The 14,818-nt window shown below is 40.6% G+C and overlaps 1 protein-coding gene across 1 annotated transcript in view; it reads left to right on the top strand.

Moving 5' to 3' along the window:
• Window positions 1-14,339, top strand: part of app.S (amyloid beta precursor protein S homeolog) — a gene marked incomplete at its 3' end in the record, with an annotated part of 132,875 nt that extends 118,536 nt beyond the window's left edge. The window contains 5 exon segments of the mRNA NM_001086095.1: window positions 5,767-5,988; window positions 8,718-8,771; window positions 11,048-11,148; window positions 11,538-11,684; window positions 13,686-14,339. Of these exon segments, the coding sequence (NP_001079564.1) occupies window positions 5,767-5,988; window positions 8,718-8,771; window positions 11,048-11,148; window positions 11,538-11,684; window positions 13,686-13,787 (626 nt within the window).
• Between the last annotated feature and the right edge of the window lie 479 nt (window positions 14,340-14,818).

Here is a 14,818-nt window from a genome sequence, read left to right as displayed (position 1 = left end):
TAAGATGTTGCTCCTAGCATTTCTCTCTGTGCAATTTAACTCTGTTTTGACAGATTTACTTAGATAATGGAAATTGAAGACATAGGAGCTCACACTTATTTGCTTGGAGACACAAGATACAGCTACAATATCTTTCTAGTTTTCAGTGAAGCATATGATCATAGCATTATACTTATAAAAGAACCATAGTCACCTGCACATATCTATTAATTAGAAGCTTTAAGCTCCTCCAATGCCATGTGTACAACATCCTACAATAACACAACAGCCAATCAAAAGTCTTAGCACATCCACACTCGTATATACAATCCACAATATTGCTACTCACACTCACAGTTGCCAACCACACAAATTGTAGTCTAAAAATTGCCTTTGATGGGAAATCTTTGCAATATTTTGCTCACTGGTTCACCCTGCTCCCTCCATCTCTGTGGTCTCACCCTGCCCCACCAGATTCCCTCTGTTACCTCTTTATTGCTTTGATCACTGAGTCTTCTTTGTATTTTCCCCTCTTGCCTTCACTTCCAACAATGTTCTGTGTCTCTTCCTTAAATCCCTGTAACTCTGTGGTCCATCCACCTTCTGTCATCTGTTTCCCATATCTTCATGTCCTTTATGTATCTTCATCTCCTCTTCTCTCCTCACTTCCACGATGTGTCCTCTTTTTCCTTCAACTTCACCTCTTTCTCTCTCTGGGGCAAATTCACTAAAATTCGTAGTTGCGCCAGGCGTAACTTCGCCGCACTTCGCCAGGCGTAGTTTCGCCAGCGCTTCGCAAATTCACTAAAATCCGAAGTTGCGCTCAGGGGTAGCGTAAGGTTGCGAAGTTGCGCTAGCGTTGATTCGCTAAGTAAAGCGAAGTTACGCTAGCGAAGGCTAATTTGCATACGGCGCCAAATTCAAATTTCAAGGAGGAATACGTATCAGCACTACAAATGGCTAGAAAAGCTTCAAATCATCAAATAAAAATTTTATTTTGCCCTACACATGTGCCCACTTTTTCAGCCTATCACCCATAATGTAGAAAACACGCCAGCGTTTTTTGGGACTTAGAAAAATTTTTGACTTTTTTTGAAACAATCCCTATCTACTCTATTGCACTTCGCCAGGTCTGAGGTGGCGAAGGAAGTCTAGCGTAAAAGGTAGCGTTCAGTACACTGCGCGCGTTAGTGAATTTGCGTAGTTACGTCGCTAGCAAAACTTCGCCAGGCGTAAGGGTGCGAAGTAACACTAGCGAAACTACGCCAGCGTTCGTTAGTGAATTTGCGCAGTAACGAAAATGACAAACGCTATCGAAGTAACGCTAGCGTTCGGTGCTTAGTAAATTTGCACCTTTGTCTCTCTCTCTCCCTCCCCCAGTGAAAACTCTTCTGGTTTATTAAATGAGAATGATTGCTCAAGAAAGTAATGGTCTTTATATGTTACGGCAAATACATTGGGCTTCTGTACCGGCCCAAGCGAAAGTTCAATGCCTCCCAGTAGTTCCCCATCTTTTTCAGGTCTGGCGTTGGTACATTAATCCTTCGACACAGCAGCTTATTTATATAAACAATAGTAGTGTTTCTGAAGCAAATGCACAGCTTTTACCAGTGCATGCTAACAGCATTGTGAACTACTTTAAAACTCTTTAATTTTTAGTGTTACTGTTCCTTCACAGGCTCTAATGGTTACTTCTGTAGCCAACATCCCATACAATCTGCTACATTCACAGATATGATTGGAGCCCATTCTTGCTCAGCTCACCCTCCTCTGTATTCGAGAATTACAGCTCATTAGAAGCCTTTCTATCATCTAAATCTCTATGGGGGAAAGCTGCAAAACATACCAGAGCAAATTTCCACTTCTGCCCTCCTTGTGAAGCCAATAACATACAAGACTCCTTTGAAAATTAGCCTTTTGTACGTTTTCCCAATATCTAGCACTTAATGTTTTCAGAATATAGCTTTTATAGGCAGTTCAAAAAAAAAAATAATGTTTCTTGGCTGCAAGTCTCACAGTCTGGGACTCCCCGTGCCTCTATTCTCCATCCAATTATTTAATCCGATCCTGTCTCTGCACAATGGGCATTGTTATGGCACAGTTATTACTCTAGGGTGTTCTTCACCTCGGAGTCTAAGTTATGCCAATTAGAAATTGCCTGAAGGTAGATTTAATCCAGCAAGTTGCATATTCATCATCTCTCTGTTCCCGGGGAATACAAATAAAGTGATTGGATGGAGGGAATGCATCAAGGCAATATTACTGCTGCGAATTCCTGGATGGAATTCTAAACTGCAAAGACTATTGTAATGCACATTTTCTGTTATTTATTTATTTTAAAATTACTTTTGTAGCTTGATTAGATTTTACAGCAGGGAGGATGGGGAGCTACTTATTAGTATTACATAGCACCCCATTGTTTATTCTACGGTCCTTCACAGTAGAGTCCTGTAGTGGGTCGGGTACCCGAAAAAATCTGTGGTACCCTGCGGGTTGCGGGTAGTCGGGTATAGACACAGGTCGGCGGTTCTGCGGGTCGCGCCACGGGTCTTTTAAATAGAGATTTTTACTCATTTTTTCTGATCACATCTACTTCCGATGATGTCACTTCCAGTTTACAATGACAGCACTTCCTGATTCTTGATGGTCAGCGGGTCCGGGTTGCTGATAAGGTACTTGCAGGTCGGGTATCGGGTCCAATCGGGTAAGGTTGCGGGTACGGGTCGGGTATAGGTACCAAAAAATGGACCCGCGCAGGACTCTACTTCGCAGCATCATGGTATCCAGTTGTACCTATGTATTCAGGACAGCTGAAGGAATGAGGCTAGTTCAGAGATGCCTGAGATTTAAATTGGAACAAGGAATTGTTTGGATGTAACTGCTGGGTATGATCAGTGTCATGGGTGGAGGGTTTTTTTGGTTTTGGGGAAGCTCAATAATAAACCTTTTCTACACAGACTCCTTCATAGTATCTAGGGATGCACCAAATCCAGGATTCGGTTCGGGATTCGGGCTGGATTCAGGCTTTTTCAGCAGGATTCCGATTCGGCCAAATACTTGTACCTGGCCGAACCGAATCCGGATCCTAATTTGCATATGTAAATTAGGGACGGTAGGGAAATCACATGACTTTTATCACAAAAGAAGAATTTTTTCCACTTTTTTCTTTCCTGCCCCTAATTTGCATGCACAAATTAGGATTCGGTTCAGTATTCAGCCCAAATAGTGGATTTGGTGCATCCCTAATAGTATCCCAGAGGCAATTTCATGTACAGGTATGGGACCTGTTATCCAGAATGCTCGGGACCTGGGGTTTTCCAGAGAACAGATCTTTCCGTAATTTAGATCTTCATAACTTAGGTCTACTAGAAAATCACATAAACATGAAATAAGCCCATTGGGTGGGTTTTGCTTCAAATACGGATTAATTATATCTTAGTTGGGATCAAGTACAAGCTACTGTTTTATTATTACGCAGAAAAAATAAATCATTTTAAAAAATTTGGATAAAATTGACTCTATGGAAGACACCCGTTATCTGGAGCTTTCTGGATAACGGGTTTCCGGTTAACGAATGGCATACCCGTATAATACTTTTGAACACATGACTTCAGAATTGCAATGTTAATGTCATATAAAATACCTCCAAGAATATTTGGCAGGATAAATGTAGTACAGGTATAGGACCCCTTATCCGGAAACCCCATATCCAGAAAGCTCCGAATTACGGAATGGCTGTCTCCCATAGACTCCATTTTATCCAAATAATCCAAATTTTTAAAAATGATTTCCTTTTTCGATGTAATAATAAAACAGTAGCTTGTACTTGATCCCGACTACGATATAATTAATCCTTATTGGAGTCAAAACCAGCCTATTGGGTTTATTTAATGTTTAAATGAATTTCTAGTCGACTTAAGGCATGAAGACCCAAATTATGGAAAGATCTGTTATCCAGAAAACCCCAGGTCCCGAGCATTCTGGATAACAGGTCCCATACCTGTACCAGTTTCAGATACAGTAACCAAGAACACACAGCAAGATGCATATATTCGGTTCTGGATTCTGGCTTTCTTTTAGCAGGATTCGGATTCAGCCTAATCCTTCTGCCCGGCTGAACCGAATCCTAATTTGTATATGCCAAATATGGATGGGGAGGAAAATCATGTGACTTTTTGTCACAAAAGAAGGAAGTCCCATCAACACAGGATTCAGTTCGCTATTCGGCCGAATCTTTCAATAGGATTTTGGGTTTGGCCGAATCCTAAATAGTGGATTCGGTGCATCCCTATTTCATACATCCTAGAATGGCAGGGTAAATATAGTGCTAACTCCAAAAATAATGCCCCCAGAAATATTAGTATAAATATAGTTTCAATGTCATGTATAATAAACCCAGAATACATGGCTGGATAAATGGTTTGGGTTGTCTTTGTTAAAATCTGCCTATGTTGACCATAGAATGTATTAGTAAATATAATTATAAACTATAGCTATAGACAAATCAGGACTCAAGAATTACTGTCTGGTTACTGGGGTTATTATATCATAATTAGTGATGGACGAATTTGTCCTGTATTGCTTCACTGAAAAATTAGAGAATTTCCATTGAAATTGCAGGAACAGCAAAAGATTTACGAAACGCAAGTTTTGACGCCGGCATCAATTCATGGGTGGCAAAATCGATGCTGGCGATATTTCCAACGACACACGCCTATTTAATCCAATTGCATTAAAGTCAATGGACGTGCGGTAATTAGTAAATATCGCCGGCATCAAAAAACTTTGACTTCCGCAGATTTAATTTATTAGCCTGCGGCAAAGTGCAGAAATTCGCTGCGAATTCCCCCCAGGCTAATAAATTCGCCCATAATTAATCATAATGCAATGGATCTGTATTGTGATGCCGCACAAGCAAAGCTCTGTTGACCAATCCCAGGGCAAATGAATGGCTAGAATGTTGCAGGGTCCCTGCTGGTTCTTATCCTTGGTTTCTTTCATATTATAACAATGAATAGTTACGGTAATTCACCTACAGTAATGGAACAGCAGCTGAGTATATGCGCAACAGTATTAAGAAATTGAAAACCACAGCGTTCTTATATGTTGGACAGGCAAGGATATTGGTGCCTATAGGGCCTGAAACGCGTAGGGCCATTGGAGATGCTCTTTTCGATTTCTAAAGTTCGCGCAGCGCATAGTTATTCGCAAATGGTTGTATCGCCCATGTTTTTTCCTGAATACTAAAAAATTGCACTGCTGTGCCCATCTTCAATTTTTTTCGAATTCGCACTGAGAATACATTTTCGCAAATGAGATGGGTGAGTGCGCCCGCAGTGCGAGGTTGTTGTGCGTGAAAATAGCGTTGACAGTAATTGAAATTTGCAATTTGCGAAACTGTTTTGCGAATATTTTCTCCTCTACGAAAGTTGTGGCGTAATTAAGTCGCACGTAAATATTCAAAATTTGCGACTTTTGACAAAATCGCTTATAGACATTCGCATTGTGAGAAAAAAAACGCAATTCTGTTTGCACCACACTTATTCAGCTTTATAAATATAATCATGTGCAGGGCAAATATATTCCTGGAGGACAGTATTGCTAGGGGTGACTATCACCCAATGGTTTTAGCTGCACAAACAAATTGTAGTGCCACTACTTACTCATTTCACTCAATGTTTTTCCCGTAGGAGGGCTGAGGAATGATATGACCTCTGTTATGCATTATCTATATTTCAAGATTCCTCGCTGTTGTTTAGATTTGTAAGGCCATGTTTTTGGTTTCAGATGAACTCTTCCAGAAGGAGCAGAACTACTCAGATGACATGGTGTCCAACATGGTGAGCGACCACAGAGTCAGTTATGGCAACGATGCCCTGATGCCGTCTCTCAGCGAGACCAAGACCACCGTTGAGCTTCTTCCCGTAGATGGAGAGTTCAACGTAGAGGACCTCCAGCCCTGGCATTCATTCGGCGTGGACTCTGTTCCGGCAAACACTGAGAACGAAGGTAGGGGGGAAACACAAGGACCTCCATAATAATGGCTTGGTAGCTTGCGATCTGCAGTGTTTTGAAGTGTTTCAGCATATTGTTTGTATGTTGTGTTGGGTTTTATCTGCATGATTAACCTTCCCAGGATTATCAGTGCTCAGGCATAGGTTCCCTTTGCAGCTTGTCTTCTGCAGGACGATTAATGAACCTTGCCAGTAAAGGTGGCCATAGACATAATTACGATTGCAGGAAAGATCGTTCGTTTTTAGTGATGTGCGAATAAATCCGGCAGGAGTGAATTTGCAACAAATTTCCCCCAGTGATGTGACTTGTGCCTGCACTTTAGGATGGAACTAATTTCTGGCAGGCTGTTATTTCTCCTACTTAATGTAACTGATTCAGTCTTAGTGGGACTTGGTTTTTACTATTAAGTGTTGTTCTTAGATCTTCCAGGGAGCTGTTATCTGGTTACCTTCCCATTGTACTGTTGTTAGGCTGCTGGGTGGGGGGGTGAGGTAGGGGGTAATATCACTCCAACTTGCAGTACAGCAGTAAAGAGTGACTGAAGTTTATCAGAGCACAAGTCACATGACTGGAGGCAGCTGGGAAACTGACAATATGTCTAGCCCCATGTCAGATTTCAAAATTGAATATAATAAAATCTATGTGCTCTTTTGAAAAATGGATTTCAGTGCAGAATTTTGCTGAAGCAGCAAATCACCTGCTTTGAGACCACTGGGAGCAACATCCAAGGGGTTGATGAGTAACATGTTACTCATGAGCCACAGGTTGGGGATCACTGCTATATTGGATAGCTGACTCATATTGCCTGTCTTACTTTATTGTCTGTCTATTAACCTTCAAGAGTCACGGGGGTTGCCCTTTGTAAACAAGATCAAATAAATACACATAGATGCACATGTATTGCTTTTACAGTACAAGTAGTTAAAGGACCAGTATCACTTTTTCAAGTTAAAAATCCACTCTACCCTTTTCAACCCACAGGTCTGTCCTGCAGAACGTGTATTATGCTTAAAGGAGAAGGAAGGCTACTAAAGCAGTTTATTGCTAATAGATTAGCCACAATAGCACAAGCTATAACACTATATTTACTCTGCAGAATGCTTTACCATACCTGAGTAAACAGCTCTTGAAGTGTTCTCTGTTTGTTTAGGATAGCAGCTGCCATATTAGCTTGGTGTGACATCACTTCCTGCCTGAGTCTCTCTCTGCTCAGTTATAGCTCTGGGATCAGATTACAGCAGGGAGGGGAGGAGGGATAGGGAGAGAGGAGCAAACTGAGCATGCTCAAGCCCTTGCCCTGGAGGTTTAAGCTGAAAACAGGAAGTCTGATACAGAAGCCCATGAGTACACAATAAAAGGAAAGAAATGCTGTGTTTCTTTTGACAGAGGACTCAGAGCAGCATTACTTTGAGGGTTTACTTGTGTATTTATATAGACCTTTCTGATAAGCTTACTTAGTTTTAGCCTTTCCTTCTCCTTTAATGCTTTATAAAACAAAAATACCATTATAAAACGCTGCTTCCGGATGTACACTGTCTCTCCCAAAAGGCGACTGCAAGATCCAAGGTGCGGCGCTCCACATCTCCTCCTTCCCAGCCTTCTAAACCGGTTGATCGTTTTTGCTGCGAGCAGTGTAACTTCTTCTGCGTCATTTATTTGTGCAAGAGCAGACGAGAGGTGAAGGAATGCAGCAGCGCACTGGTCAGCCATAAATCTAAAAACTAACCAAGACCCCTCCTAAATGAGTGAGTGCATTCCTTCACCTCTCCTCTGCTTTTATAGAAAGCTTTTATACTTTCTGCAGCATAGATCTGTGGGTGGAAAAGGGTAGAGTGGATTTTTAAAGGGGACCTGTCACCCAGACACAAAAATCTGTATAATAAAAGTCCTTTTCAAATTAAACATGAAATCCAATTTCATGCATTCATAGCTGTTGTAATCTGAATTAAAAAATCTCAGCTGTCAATCAAATATTGTCTGCCCCTCCTCTATGCTTTAGGCATAGAGGCGGGACAGACAATTACTTTCACTTTCCATTCAGAACTTCCTAGTTGTCACTGCTCTCCCCACATTCCCCCCGTTCTCTTCACCATTTAATTGTGTAGCCAGGACATGGGGATGGACATCAGGTCCCCCATTCTGGTGCACAAACAAGATTCTGAGATGATACAAGGCTTGCCTTAATAACAGTGTCCACAAAATGGCTCCTGCCTGCTTGTTATAATTATGAGTTCCCACACTGAAGGAAACAAGATTCAAATAATTTATATTGTGTAGTTAAAGTTCATTTTGCTTGATTAATGTCATAAAATAGGATTTTGAATAATTTTTTGGGGTGAAGGGTCCCCTTTAACTGAAAAAATTTTGTATTACTGGTCCTTTAAGCCATATAGACCAGTGGTAAAATATATTTAAGGGATGAAAGATCTCATTTTAAATATTTGAGTGCATAAACAAAGCTTATATATTAAAAGCACTTAAAGGAAAGTACATATTCTCTATATAGAGAAAAGCTTTCTATTGTGATAAGAAGAATGGGATATTTCAGGTTGAGTCTCAGCTTATGGTGTTGGAATATGTTCCAGTGCATCACAGAGAGACAGTCCTTATATTATTTTCTTCCATTTGTGCAAATGCACCAGTTATATTTCTCCTTCATCTCCCTGTTTGCAAATTGCCTGTTATAATGTGTGTGAACTTGTGTTTTTGCTGCATGTGCCCAGTGGAACCAGTGGACGCCCGCCCTGCTGCAGATAGAGGGCTCACTACACGGCCAGGTATGTGTGTCCTTTTCTTAAATGGGAACTATCGTGAAAATTAAAATTTAATATAAGCTTCATCATACAGAAATATGAAACTTTCTAAATACAATCAATTCAATATTCTGCATCGTTTCTGAAATAATCACGTTTATCTTCACTATTTCTCTCTCAGCATCTGTTTCTCTTCATTCTGTCTTCATTCAGCAGTTGGGTGTCAGATAGTCACTGACAGTTAGATTCAATATATCTTATAGGGGGTGTATTAGAGCTCACTCAAATAACTGATTCCAGTACAAACAAAATCTAACAAAATAACTGCTTTTTGCACAAATTCTGCATGTAGAGAGACATGATGTCTGGTGCTTTTAATAGAGTGAGCTTTAATACATCTTCTAGGCAAAAGGAGCTGTCCTATAAGATATATTGGATCTAACTGTCAATAAATATCTGACACCCAACTCCTGCATGTAGAGAGACATGATGTCTGGTGATTTTAATAGAGTGAGGTCTAATACATTTTCTAGGCAAAATTAGCCCCCCTATAAGATATATTGGGTCTAACTGTCAATGAATATCTGACACTCAACTGCTGCATGAAGACAGAATGAAGAGAAACAGATGCTGAGAGAGGGATAGTGAAGATGAACTTGATTATTTCAGAAATGGCACAGAATTTTTAATTGATTTTATTTAGAAAACTTCTTATTTCAGTATTCAATTTTAATTTTTGCGATAGTTCCCCTTTAAATGGGTTGTTCACCTTCCAAACACTTTTTTCAGTTGAGTTGTTTTCAGATAGTTCACCAAAAGCAAAGACTTTTTTCAATTGACTTTTTTTCAATTGCTACCGTTTTCCCAAAATTTAAGTTTAAAGTCGAATGTTGGTGTCTCCATTGTTTGAGTCTGGCAGCTCAGTGATCCAGGAACAGATTCTGAACTGTTATAATTTGTTACATTTAGTTGATATAATTAGTTGATCCATTTCTCAGCAGCATCTCGGGAGTATTAGTAACTATTGTATCAACAGCTGCCTGTAATAAAACTCAGAGATTCTGCTCAGCACGGAACCAATTTGTTAAACCCGACCCGCAACCCGCATACTTACCCGCTACCGACCCGCAAGTCCCTTATCCACAACCCGATCCCCGACCCATTGACCATCAAGTAAACAGGTGCTGTCGCTGTAAACCGGAAGTGACATCATTAGAAGTTGGTGTGATCAGAAAAAAAGGAGTAAAACAGGAAGTGCTGTAGTTGTAACCCGGAAGTGACATCATTGGAAGTAGGCGTGGTCAGAAAAAAAGGAGTAAACTCGCTATTGAGAAGACACGCGACCCGCAAACTTGGAGATCCGCTGACCCACGTCTATATCCGCTCTCTGAAACCCGCAAGGTTCCGCGGGTAACCCGCGGGCACCCAACCCGTTGCAGGACTCTATCAGCAGGGACAAAGATAAGAAATATATTAATTAAATGTATCAATTTAGAACAGTTAAAGAGTCGGCAACCCCCTCCCCTCCCAGAGCTGCTTTAGAAAGTGAAAATGAAACTTTACACTTCAATATTGATCAGAAATAGAAGATAACTGGAAAAATACTTTATTTCTGGTGAACAATCTGAAACCAACTGAACTGGAAAAAAGTGTTTGAAGGTGAACAACCTCATCTTATGATATATGCCGGGAGGAGGGGATTCTATTGAGAATATATGACCTGGAGGTGGAACAGGCAGGGATCCTTAGATAGGCTTCCCTCTGGCTATATATATATGTATGTATATATATATATATATGTTGGCATCTGCAGTCATTAAGTGGGTTTAATGTGCATTTCACATCTGTTATTCTGTATAGCAGTGATGAGCGAATAAATTCACCAGGCGCGAATTCGGCAAATTTCCACATTTCGGCATCGCCAAATTAATTTGCGAGTCTGTCGTGAAAAATCTGCAGCATCAAAAATTTGTCACGCATCAAAATTATTCGGACGCCCGTTGACTTTAATGCATTTGGACAAAATAGGCGTGCGAATAAAAATTGTCGCATCCGTCGAAATTGATGCGCGTCAAAGTAATTTTGATCCCCATTGACTTCAATGCTTTTTGCAAATTTTTAGAGGGAAATCCGCAAATTTTTCAGTGACGCAAACGGGACAAATTCGCCTATCACTACTGTACAGTATATATACACATGTATCTTTCATCATATGCTAAAGCTATAAATTTACTGCTGGTATTCACCAATCAATGACTTTATTTGCTTCCTCAACCTCTTTGCTGTTCTTTATTCCACAGGCTCGGGACTTACCAATATCAAAAGAGAGGAAATCTCAGAGGTAAAGATGGATTCTGAATATAGACACGATGCCGCCTATGAAGTGCACCATCAGAAACTGGTAAGTGATATACAATTACAGGCACTTTGGAACAAAAGAGTCCATTTACCCTGGTGAAAAAAACGCAGTTATAGGGTAAGATAGGGTTGATACTGGGGCTCATTTATCAACAATGGGCAAATTTGCCCATGGGCTGTTATCTATAGCAACCAATCAGTGATTAGCTTTTTAAAGCCAGCTGCAAGAAGAACAATGAATGCAGCAATCTGATTGGTTGCTATAGGACGGCAACAGCCCATGGGCAAATTTGCCCAGTGTTGATAAATGAGCCCCAGTGTGTTTCAGGAAAGAACAGCTGAAACCATTGCCCTTAGGTGAAATACGTTTGAGATCATAGCGTGTCACGGTGACCTTGCGTGTTCTAAAGAAAGAATTGTTTTATTCTGCAGGTCTTCTTTGCAGACGAAGTGGGATCAAACAAAGGAGCAATCATTGGTCTGATGGTGGGAGGCGTTGTCATAGCAACGGTGATAGTCATCACTTTAGTGATGCTGAAGAAGAAGCAATACACAACTATTCATCATGGTGTAGTAGAGGTAAGGACTGTGAGCTGAGCCTCTAATGATGGCGGTGGTGGCAGTTTTGGCTGTAGAAATCAGCAGAAATCAGCCGCCATTCTTTCCATGGATCCTCTCCATGTGGCACACTGTAATGTTCAGTCACTAGCCAAGAGGGGGCCAGGAGGTCAATATCTTTTTGTATTGATCAGTTAATACATCGGCCCCAGTTCACAAGAGGAGCAGCTCACAAGGGAATCTAATAGTGATCCATAATTCGTTATTCCTGCTGATCTCCAGGCCTGTTAATATGTTGCCCGTTCTTCTATACGTTACGTTGAGCTGGAGACGGTTGGGCAACATTATGGCTCCATTTAATGGTGAGGCTTCATTTTGGTGACATTGCCAAAACAGTTGGATCTTTTACCAGATTTGGCCTCTGGTCCAAATTATTGACTGGCCCCCTGGCTAACAATCGGATCATAATGTGTAGACCCATTGGGATTGAGCTACAACGACACACCAATAGGGGGAGTTTTAAACCTGCCTGACAGAAATCTGCCTGCCAGGCTCTTGTGAAGGTCCCATACAGACGCAGTTTTGCTTTCAGATGCGCCACAATTCCGCTTAGCTACCACAGTTCCTCCCGTGAGAACCATGTGATCAACTCCTAAGGGCAGAGACACACGCTAAGATTCGGGCGACTAATCTCCCCGTACTGCCTTCCCACCGGCTAGAATCTAAATTGTCGGCGGGATGGCACTCGGGGCGATTCATTTTCCGAAGTCACCCGAAACTTCAGGCGGAAAAAAAAGCGATCCGAGAGCCATCCCGCCAGCAGTTTAGTTAAGGAATCTGTGATTTAAGGTTGGTATTTCCAGCAGCTGGTTGCTAGGGTCCAGTTTACACTAGCAACCAGGCAGTGGTTTGAACAAGAGGCTGAAATAAACAGGAGAGGACCTGAACAGGATGTAGCGATAGTTTTGTGGTTGCCGGCATAAGTGACACCCCCCACCATTTGACGGCAGAAAAAGAAGACAAATAATAACAAGAGCAACTGCAAAGTTGCTAGGAATAGGACATTTGATCACATATTAAAAGTTAACTTAAAGGGATTCTGTCATGATTTTTATGATGTAGTTTTTATTTCTAAATGACACTGTTTACACTGCAAATAATTCACTTTACAATATAAAATTTAATTCCAGCAAGTGTATTTTTTTTAGTTATAATATTGGTGTGTAGTGCATCTCAGGTCATTTTGCCTGGTCATGTGCTTTCAGAAAGAGCCAGCACTTTAGGATGGAACGGCTTTCTGGCAGGCTGTTGTTTCTCCTACTCAATGTAACTGAATGTGTCTTAGTGGGACCTGGATTTTACTATTGAGTGCTGTTCTTAGATCTACCAGGCAGCTGTTATCTTGTGTTAGGGAGCTGCTATCTGGTTACCTTCCCATTGTTTTGTTGTTAGGCTGCTGGGGGGGGTAGATATTACTCCAACTTGCAGTACAGTAAAGAGTGACTGAAGTTTATCAGAGCACAAGTCACATGACTGGGTGCACCTGGGAAACTAACAATATGTCTAGCCCCATGTCAGATTTCAAAATTAAATATAAAAAAATCAGTTTGCTCTTTTGAAAAAGGGATTTCAGTGCAGAATTCTGCTGGAGCAGCACTATTAAAGGAAAACTATACCCCCCAAACAATGTAGGTCTCTATAAAAAGATATTACATAAAACAGCTCATATGTAAAACTCACAGCTTCATGTAAATAAACCATTTTGATAATAACATACTTTTTTTAGTAGTATTTGCCATTGGGTAATCATAAATAGAATAAATAAAAAAATAAGGGCCGCCCCCTGGGATCGTACGATTCACGGTGCACACGAACATACCAAACAAACCATACTTGTTAGGTCACATGAGCCAATAAACAGAGTTGTGTCTTTTGCTTCCACACTTCTTCCTGTTACAGTTAGAGCTGCAGTATTTCTGGCGTCTGATTTTCCGTTAAGACTTGTGATTCCTTTTCCGTCAGGTGGATGCGGCAGTGACCCCAGAAGAGCGCCACCTCACCAAGATGCAGCAGAACGGCTACGAGAACCCGACGTACAAGTTCTTCGAGCAGATGCAGAACTAAGAAGGCGCCACCTCTCGAATCCGACAGCAAAGGAAACCGCTTCCCCCGCCGCTCGGGGGCCGTTCAGCTCTATACATATATAAATATAGGGAAAAAATTTAAAAAAACCCCCACCAATGTTGTATAATTTGACTCATTCTTCGCCTTTTTTGACAGCTGTGCTGTAACACAAGTAGATGCTCCAACTCGAACTAATACCTACGGGATTATCAGTAACGTATTCTCTTAACACTTCCGTCTTTCCACGACATTATCGATGAATGTTTTTGTGTACTGTAAAGAGTTTAGCTGTCTCTTATCTACTGCATGCCTAGCCCCTCCCCCCGTCCCCCATTATTTATCACGTTGTTCCAGTTGTATATTATTCTTGTGATTTGTGACGGAAACAAAAAACAAAAAAAGCAAAAATGAAGTCCTGACTGAAACCTGCTTTACAAACGACCGGGGATGGCATTTTATGTATGTAAGGCTCCGCTGCTTCCCTTTGCCGAATACAATTTCTTTTTTTCACCCTCGCTGTGCATTTAAAATTTCAATTTTTAAAAAAAAAAATATTCCATTAAATTTACCGATTTTTTTTCTCTCTTTCTCTACCGTGTTCTTGTACAGATCGTTCTCCTGTGTTAGTGGTGTAGAAAATCATGGGAATACACATTTATTTCTTTGTGCCTGTTTTATGTGCACACTATGGGAACTGCAAAAAAAGCAAAAAATGTTTAAAAAAAAAAAATCTATATATAAGAAATATTTTTTTTTTTCATGTACTTTTTTTTTTTTTTTTTTTAGCTCAAACCTCATTTTAGTACTGGATGTGCCTGCGACACAATGTTTTGCAGTGATCTTCCAGCTTTTAAAAGGGGTGTAATTGTAATTCTCTAAGCACTTTTTTTTAGGGAAAGGAAAAAAAAAAGTGCCCAGCTGGTTGAAAATTAGCAGAGATTCTTTACAAAAATTTAAAAAAAAAAAAACTTTCTGCTGGATGATTGTACAGAATCATTGCTTATGAACTAATAGCTTTCTACACTGTGTTA

The sequence above is a fragment of the Xenopus laevis genome, chromosome 2S, assembly GCF_017654675.1.
Source record: "Xenopus laevis strain J_2021 chromosome 2S, Xenopus_laevis_v10.1, whole genome shotgun sequence".
Classification (NCBI taxonomy): domain Eukaryota; kingdom Metazoa; phylum Chordata; class Amphibia; order Anura; family Pipidae; genus Xenopus; species Xenopus laevis.
The sequence above is the reverse complement of the archived record's forward strand: the minus strand, read 5'-3'. Positions and strand labels throughout refer to the sequence as shown.